At 47.1% G+C, this 9109-nt stretch overlaps 1 protein-coding gene across 1 annotated transcript in view; it reads left to right on the top strand.

The window, feature by feature from the left end:
- Positions 1-6859, top strand: part of AP3M2 (adaptor-related protein complex 3, mu 2 subunit) — a 17306-nt gene extending 10447 nt beyond the window's left edge. The window contains exons 5-9 of the mRNA XM_012655967.1: positions 2510-2595; positions 2866-2999; positions 4017-4224; positions 4484-4628; positions 5565-6859. Coding sequence (XP_012511421.1) covers positions 2510-2595; positions 2866-2999; positions 4017-4224; positions 4484-4628; positions 5565-5665 — 674 coding nt within the window. The 3' untranslated portion in view covers positions 5666-6859. The remainder of the gene's footprint in view (positions 1-2509; positions 2596-2865; positions 3000-4016; positions 4225-4483; positions 4629-5564) is intronic.
- The last annotated feature ends 2250 nt before the right edge of the window (positions 6860-9109 follow it).

Consider the following 9109-nt stretch of genomic DNA (forward strand, 5'->3'; position numbering starts at 1 on the left):
ATAGAGAAAAAATTAGCTGGGCATGGTGGCACATGCCTGTAGTCCCAGCTACTCGGGAGGCCGAGGCAGTAGGATCGCTTAAGCCCAGGAGTTTGAGGTTGCTGTGAGCTAGGCTGACGCCATGGCACATGGCACTCACTCTAGCCCGAGCAACAAAGCGAGACTCTGTCTCAAAAAAAAAAAAAAAAATATATAGAAAAAATTAGCTGGGCATGGTGGCGCATGCCTGTAGTCCCAGCTACTCAGGAGGCCGAGGCAGTAGGATCGCTTAAGCCCAGGAGTTTGAGGTTGCTGTGAGCTAGGCTGACGCCACGGCACTCACTCTAGCCTGGGCAACAGAACGAGACTCTGTCTCAAAAGAAAACAAAAACAAAAACTTGTGTTATGGCACAGGGCTGGATAGTGGGCATTCGATGATGAATAAAATGTAGTCTGTGGCTGCAGAAAGTTTAATTAAAGTCTAGTGGGGTGAGAGAAAGGTCAAAAGGTGGAGCACCTGGGAGGCCCCCCCACCCATCCTGAGCACAGGTGCAGAGGTGAGAGTGTGTTTGCTTCATCAGTAGGGTGAATGGAAGTTATTATGACTTGAGTGGCTTTGGGAGCAAAATATGGACCCTCTAAAATGAGTAAAATACTGTTGGGAAATAAAGTTCATATGACAGGATTAAGAGACAAGTAGGTGATGAGGCTTTAAAACTAAGCAGGCATAGCAGCCTTTCACATTAGCCCACACTGGGAGTAACCCAAGTGGCGGGTGGCAATGGGAAGGCTAAATAAATTTTGGTGTGGTCGTGCAGTGGAGTCCTCTACAGTTGTGAACAAATGGGCTGCCGGTTCACCCCCCCGCAGGGGTGACTCTTGCAGCATTGAGCCATGAAATCAGATGCATAAGGTTATATACGGTGCATGACGTTTACACAAAGTTCAAAAACAGGTGCAGCTTAATCCAAGGTAATAGAAGTCAGAATTTCGGGGATGCAGATTAGTTGGGATGCGTAAGAGGGGGTGGCCTGGGATGCCGGAGAGGCTCCATATCTTGCTGTGGGTGGTGTTTGCATGGGCATGTGCATATTTAAAAATTCACTGAGCTGCACACTTAAAGTTTTTGCATTTTACTGTTTTATGTCAATGAAAAAGTTAAAGAAAGAAAACTGATAGCCAGATCACGCAGAGCCTTGCATGCCATTTTAAGGAGGGAAGTTGGGAGCAATCGAAGAGTTTTAAGTTGGAGGGTAACTTGGTCAAACTTGCAGTTAAGAGCAGTCAGCCCAGCTGCCATGTGAAGCGAGACTTGAAGTGGGCTCAGGCTGAGGGCAGGGGCAGGAAGAGGCCACCGCAGTCCAGGCCAGAACACGGACACCCATAGTGCAGTGTGGAGAGGAATGCATGGAGGTGAGAGACGTGGGTCCCGGACCGGACAGGAACTGAGCATTGGCTGGTTGTGGGGACTGAGGAAGTAGAACCGGTCAAGATGCGTCTTGTTCTGGCTCAGGCAGCAGGATAGATGGTGTCGTCACACAGACATGGAGAACAGAGAGTGAGACAGCGAATTCACTTTTGACATATGGAGTTGGAGGTGCCTTGGTGACATCCAAGTGGAGGTGTCCATCAGGCAGGCGTTGGGCTGAACATGCAAAGAGCATAGGAAATCCCAACCTGAGCAGGAGCGAGACCCCATCTCTACTAAAAATAGAATAATTAGCTGGCGGTGGTAGCCTGCACCTGTAGTCCCAGCTACACAGGAGGCTGAGGCAGGAGGATTGCTCGAGCCCAGGAGTCTGAGGTTGCTGTAAGCTAGGCTGACGCCACGGCACTCCAGGCTGGGGAACAGAGCGAGACTCTGTCTCAAAAAGAAAAAAAAGAGTAGGAAATAATTGGCCACAAATGAACACTGAAGCCTGAAAAGTAGATAAAATAACCCAAGGAGAGTGTGTAGAAAGAGAAGTTTGGACCTGTGAAAAAGCATTTAAGGGATGTGCAAAGAAAGAGAAGCCTGCAGAAGACACTGAGGAAGAGGAGCTGGAGGAAGCAGCAGAGGATCTGACAAGCGGAAGTGATCAGCAGTGACAGATGCTGCAGAGAGAGCCTGCGGGGTAGAGACCAAGAGTGTCGTTTGGTTTGGCAGCACAGCTCACTGGTGACCTCAGGGAGAGCAGTTGCTGATAGGATATTTTCTGACCCATTGGCTAAGATAACGATGCTCTGTTTAATTCTGGTACTAGATTGAAAACTTTAGGCTAATAACTATAATTCACCTCTTTATCCCAGTACTTACCACAGTGCCTCCTACTTGATATGCAGTTGATAAATGTCTGGAAGGATGGACAGATGGATTGTATGAATGGATGGATGGACAGAAGGAAAGAAGAAAGGGAGAGAGGGAAGGAGGAAGGAAGAAAAGAAGGAAGGAAGGGAAAGGAGGAGGGCGGAACAGAGGAAGTGAGCGAGTTGGGAAGGGTAGAGAAGCCTTCGGGAATCTCTAACATTCTTTTGTGCGTTTCCGTCTCAGGTTCCACGATTACGGCTGAGATCCAGGGGGTGATCGACGCCTGTGTGAAGCTGACTGGGATGCCGGACCTCACGCTTTCCTTCATGGTAAATCCCGGGCCACAGCGTGAGTTCCTGGGATGAGAAATTAGATGCTTCTGGAAAGACAGAGCGGTGAGAGTGGAGTAGAGCAAGGAGAAATAGGACAGCAACAAAGCTTGTATCAGGCTTGGATTTTCTATCAGTGACTACGGAATTTCTGTGGGGGTGTGTGTATGTGTGTGTGTGTGTGAATGAAAACAGCATCTAAATTACTTTCATGAAAGAAATACGGGTGTTTAATCCCTGCCTTTTGCTTTTGCTCGCCTGGTGACGTAGAACCCCAGGTTGCTGGATGACGTCAGCTTTCATCCTTGTGTCCGTTTCAAACGCTGGGAATCCGAGCGCACCCTGTCCTTCATCCCTGCTGACGGGAGCTTCCGCCTGCTCTCTTACCACGTCAGCGCGCAGAAGTAAGCGGCACTTAGCCTAAGGCTGGAATCTGTGTTTGCACGTGCGTGTGGAAACGTATCTGTGGTGATTAAGGACTCGGGCTCTAGAGTTTCCTAGGTTCAAATTCCAGCTTCTATAGTTACTAATTCGGTAACCTCGGGTGAGTTGCTTGACCTCTCTGTTTCTGTTTTCCTGTCTGTAGATTGAAAATCATAGAAGTACCTTGTTACGAGGATTGCATAAGAGAATCTAACTAGTGCTTAACACAAATAAGTGCTCCTTAAGTTCACTGCTGTTTTTGTCGTTATATGTCTAAACAAGAACGTTCTTTTCTCAAATTGGAATCTTAGCATACCTGTATTAATACCCCCAACCCAAAAGAAGCATTAAATTATACTTCGAAAAGTATAAAATTTTTGGTCTTGAACATTCTCCTTAGTCTGAGGGCTCACGGCTTTGGAAGCACCATTGCGTGGTAGAGGTATGTAGACTGAAGAGAGCCGGGGAACCTCAGAGCCACCAGAACTTTCCTGCGTGATTTGGAATAAATCATTTAGGAGTATGTCTGAGTGCTTGACATCAAAGCCTCTGGAAGTCGACTGCCTGGACCTAAACCCCGTCTTCAGTACCTCTGTGACCTTGGGCAGGTCACTGAACCTCAGTTAGGCAGGACTTCGGTGTCCATCCATAAAATTAGCATCAGCTGCATACTTCTGCAGTAGCATACGGTGGCAGACTTCGTGGCTCTTCGGTTTTGTTCATTGTGCCTTTCTCTAGTGAGCTTTGTATACTCTTTGATTTTGTTTGTATTATTCAGAGAGACATTAGGAGAGTTAATCTACTTAATAGACAGTATCGTAGCTTTTCAAAAAGGAAAAAGTGAGGGTTTTTTTTTTCTGTGTTTATTTTTTGAGGTAAAGCGTAAGGGCGGAGGTAAGAGAGAAGCTGCCAACGCAGGAGCAGCACCCGTGCAGGAGGGAGTACTGCCATCGTCCCGTGCGCTCACGCAGGGGGCCCTCCGCCTCTCTCTCTTGCAGCCTGGTTGCGATTCCAGTGTACGTCAAACATAACATCAGTTTCCGGGACAGTAGTTCCCTTGGACGCTTTGAAATAACAGTGGGACCCAAGCAGACTATGGGGAAGACCATAGAGGGCGTGATGGTCACCAGCCAGATGCCCAAAGGGGTCCTGAATATGAGCCTCACTCCGTCTCAGGGGACGCACACGTTCGACCCGGTCACAAAGGTGAGGGACAAGCAGACATCACGCAGAAGTAACTCAGCAGGGCTCTCCACGGGGGAGGCTCATCAAAGGGACATTGTTTTCTCCTTCGAGATAACTTAGGGTGACAAGTAGGATTCTCTGTTGAAAAACACCCTCGAGGCAGCTTATAATATTGTGACAGACGCCCTGAGGTTAGATCCCAACCACCTCAAATGAAGGGTTCCACTGTAATTAATGATTTTATTGGAATGACCACTTCTCCATCTTATTTTCTTTGAAGATGCTGTCTTGGGATGTAGGAAAAATAAATCCCCAGAAGCTACCAAGTTTGAAGGGGACCATGAGTCTTCAGGCTGGAGCTTCCAAACCAGACGAAAACCCCACAATTAACCTACAGTTTAAGATCCAGCAGCTCGCCATTTCTGGTAAGTGACCAGAGCTCAGGGGCTTTGAAGGGAACAGAAATGGCTTTGTCCTAAAAGACACAGAAATCAGAAAGCCTTCCTGTCGTTCCCTATTTACAAAGTTTGGTTTCATTACCTGATACGTAATCTTTAGTAAAATCTTTTCCCGCACATTTCTGGGGAAAGTTTGCAGTCCTTACTTTGAAGTTGACCCAAGTAAGTAACCTGAATAAAAGTGTCTAAGACACAAATGAGAAGGAAACAATATCATTAGATATTTATTAATTCGTTACTTTTCATTATTCATTTAGTTATGATTTACTTCATTATTAATTCATCTATTTTGTTATTAATTCACTTATTCAGCCCAATAACTTGAGAAAATCGCAGCGTGCCTATTTTTTCCTTATCTTTGTTTTAAGTCTGCCCATCATTTTCTGCTCTTTCCACTTTAGGGACGAGTCTTCCCATAGGACAGCTTTTCTGCTGGAGCCATTTTTTTCTCTTGGGACAGAGTCTCGCTCTGTCCTGGGCTAGAGTGCTGTGGCGTCAGCCTAGCTCACAGCAACCTCCAACTCCTGGGCTCAAGCGGTCCTTCTGCCTCAGCCTGGGACTACAGGCATGCGCCACCATGCCCGGCTAATTTTTCTGTTTTTAGTAGAGACGGGGTCTCACTTTAGCTGAGGCTGGTCTTGAACTCCTGACCTCAAGCTATCCTCCTGCCTCGGCCCACAGTGCTGGGATTACAGGCGTGAGCTACCACACCTGGCCTGGAGCCATTTTTTGCTGTCAGCATTTGTCCCAAGAGTGGAGAATCCATCAGTTCTGAATAAGCTGTCCCTTGTCACAGTGATCTCTGTCCCTCGGATCTCTGTAAATTGAAACGAATGGAAACAGTTATGCTACGTACTTCTTTTAAATAATGTATCTTATTTTTCCTCTCTCCCTTCTTTCCAGGACTCAAAGTGAATCGTCTGGATATGTATGGAGAAAAGTACAAACCCTTTAAGGGCATAAAATACATGACCAAAGCTGGAAAATTCCAAGTTCGAACCTGAAGGGAGAGTTTTGCAGAGGCAACAGTCATGAACACTTTAGTTTCTTACTTGATTAAAAGTAAAATGTACCAGCCTGTCCCCTAGGTCAGTCCCTTCCTGGCCCTGCCCGCTCCCTTTTTTCCTTAACCTGCAGTGCCGAGGAACGGTCAAGGGAGGAAGGGTCACCAGTGAGAACTGGACAGAACCAGAACTCAGTGAGCGCCGGCTCAGTTCTCCAAGAAGTGGCGTGCGATGGAGGCGGAGGTGCTTGACGCCATGTTTAACTATTTTTAACGCAGTTTCCATAGAAAAAGACGACTTGTTGCTTGCTTGGCTTTAATTATCTAAAGCCACTGAAAGACTTAGTTGCTGATTTTTTCCTAAGGTAGAAAGATCAGAAAGAAGAAAGACCGGGAGGAACAGTGAATGTTGGAGAAAGGCTGGCTAAGGATCTGACCTAGGAGGGACGAGAAAGAGGAGCAGAGAAGAGCTGGGAGGAGACACGCTCACGTGAACGACTGGCAGGGGAGGTGATCGGACTGCGCTGGGGAGGGTTGGGGAGAACAGAGTTGAGCTGGTTTCTTTCTGATCCCTCTACTCTTCCACAGAAAACAATCTGTACTTCTAGAAGTGACCTGGAGACTTAAATTCACGTCCACTATTGAGATGGAAACCCCAGCAGAATCAGGTTTTCCCCTGAAGACCGTGATGGTATCTGTCCAGCTCTCAGATACTGTTGCTGGCCCTTTCCACTGGGTCTCATCTTCAGTGAAAGGTGACCTGCTTTCTTCCCATGGTGGTGGTCTAAAATCCCTCTTTCCCCGACCCGAGACAATCCTACTCACTTGGCAGAATTCTCCAGCCTTTTTCCTGTTACCTGATCCTTCCATAGGATTTTCTAAAAAGTAGGGGAGTTTCAGAAGAGCCAATCCCATAACCCCCAGTGCAGCCAGATTTTGTGTGTCATAGTTTGGAGTAGAGGTGGCCGACTCATTTCCCGTGAAGGTGGATCACAGCTATCATGAGTGACCTCATACTTACATTTATCAGTGCTGGCCTAGTCCTGGATCCTAAATGATCCTGTTGGAAACTTCCATCAGTCGCCCTAAGTAAAAAGAATGCTTACCTTTGAGGGTATGGTTGATCCTTGAAGCTGCTTGGTAATGTTATCATTTCCTCACAGTCTTTTGTTTTGTACTCTGTCATGTATTTATTTATTTATTTTTGAGACAGGGTCTTGCTCTGTCGCCCAGGCTGGAGTGCAGTGGTGTTACCATAGCTCCCTGCAACCTCAAACTCCTGGTCTGAGGTGATCCTGTCTCAGCCTCCCGAGTAGCTGGGACTATAGGTGTGTACCACCATGCCTGGCTGATTTTTCTATGTTTTTAGAGACAGGAGTCTCACTATGTTGCCCAGGCTGGTCTCGAACTCCTGGCCTAAGTGATCCTCCTGTCTCAGCCTATGAAAGTACTAGGATTACAGGTGTGAGCCACCAGGCCTGGCCCTTATGTATTTATTAACAATAGATATCTACCAGTACCTTTTCAAGACCAAAAAAAAATCCCTTAAATCCTTGAACAAAATTAATGTTGTAGGCAGATGGGCTATGTTGGCCATGGGTATAACCAAGCCAGTCTAAGAAACATGGCAGCTGAAGGAATGCCTCAGGCTTTCCCAATGGCTAATTTTATTCTAGTTCAGTGTGTCTATTACTATTTAAATATTTACATTAAATGTTTTTTAAAAAATTATAGCTTAGAGAATGATACTGTGCTCTGCTTCATGCATGGAGAAAAAGGAAGACCTATACTCTCCAAACCTTAGAACTTTTCTCTTAAAGCCCTGTTTCCAAGCACTTGTGTGAATTTTTTGCTGCTTTTATCTTCCTGTTTATGGGACTAGTTTTTGCTGCAGAGTAATGTCGCTGTGTGATTTTCCTCTGGGACAAGCTGCTGTGTGCAACCAGAGATGTTTCACGCTCCGTCACTCCAGAATTCGTCCTGGGCTACTGTGGCCCTCGTGCACCCCTGCTGTGGCGGGGGACGTCTCTGCTGTGGACACCCTCGCACCTGGAATCACTTCTTCTGTGGGCTGTGGAGGATTTTAAGGTTTCCTAGGTCACAGGAAACAGCTAATCTCGATTCCTGAATATTTGGGGGTTTATGGGTGTAGCTGTTTTACTTCTGCTCGGGCAGCTCATCCTATTTCAAGGGAAGTACCTAAGAAGAAATAAAATGTTTATAGAGTGAGGGACCAGCAGGTCTAAGCATGGATGAAGTAACTGTTGCGGTGCGTGTCCCGCAGACCTTGCTGCCCCCGCCCTGCAGCCGGTGGACTGGCTTGAGCAGTGCAGGGGTCTCCGTCCAGCTGGTCCGTTCCTTGTGTGTTCAACATGTGCAGAAGTAGTGTCTCTGTTTGAACTGCAGTAAAGTTGAGTTTTACCAGTCCTGTGTCCTGAGCGTTTTGTTGACAGGACCAGCAGTGATGCGACGCCGCGCGTGCCTCATGGGAGCAGCCGGCACGAGCCGGTCTGCTCGGGAGGGTCTCGCTGCGTCAGTCCTCTGCAGCCAGGAGATCTGAAGCCACATGTGGAGTTTCATTCTCTAGTCACCTCTAGAAGAGAGGCGGTGTTGATAGTAACGTCATTTTTAAGGTCGTAAGAACTAAGTTCCAGATCAATGAAATTTTTCCGTGGGGTGTAAAAGACAAAACCATTAAAGCCACAGGGGTCTATTCTAGTGCTTTCCCCATTGTCTTGACCTGCTTCTCAGGTGGCTTAATTTAGGCACAAAAGGGGCTTCAAGACACTAGAAGTCTTTCTCGCAGCAGAGGTTTCTTGGAAGGGAAGGCATCGGGAGTCTGCGAAGGGTGGACGCTGACTGTTATTCCATGGAAAGACTGTAAGCCTTCTGTTTTGTGGACTGCGAGTGTCAGCGTTCGGCTTCGCCCTGTCTGCCTCTTACCCGCGTTTGCGGGCTTGGTGGGGGCGTTGTCCCCTGGGAGTGTCCGCAAGAATACCTGTGCTTTCCTCTGCGGCCAGCAGGTGGTGACTCTGTGCTATCAATACTCATTTTTTTAATTGTCAAGACTTTTAAAAAGGGAATTTAATTAGAAACTCTTAACTTCCTCCCAGCTCCTAAGTACTGGAGATTGTGTGGGTCTTTGGCTTTTGGAGTTAAAAGGGGAACCATGGGTCTGTGCACTTTTTCATAGACTGACATGTCTGGCTCTGGAAGGATGCAGTTTCCCCGCTGCGCTTCTCAGGGTCTTCACCAATATGAGTTGCACAGTTACCTGGGACTCTCTCTTGGTCTGCAGGTCTGTTAGCATCTACTTGTTTTATTAAACAGCTGGGGATAAAGAGGAAATCACATTCATTCCTCTTCTATCCATTCCCTTCCCCAACAAGTTCCAGACGTCTTGTCCTGGGTGTCCTGACCCGTACTGGGCAATGATGCGTTGCTC

Source organism: Propithecus coquereli, unplaced genomic scaffold, assembly GCF_000956105.1.
Source record: "Propithecus coquereli isolate 6110/MARCELLA unplaced genomic scaffold, Pcoq_1.0 Scaffold496, whole genome shotgun sequence".
NCBI classification, from domain to species: Eukaryota; Metazoa; Chordata; class Mammalia; order Primates; family Indriidae; genus Propithecus; species Propithecus coquereli.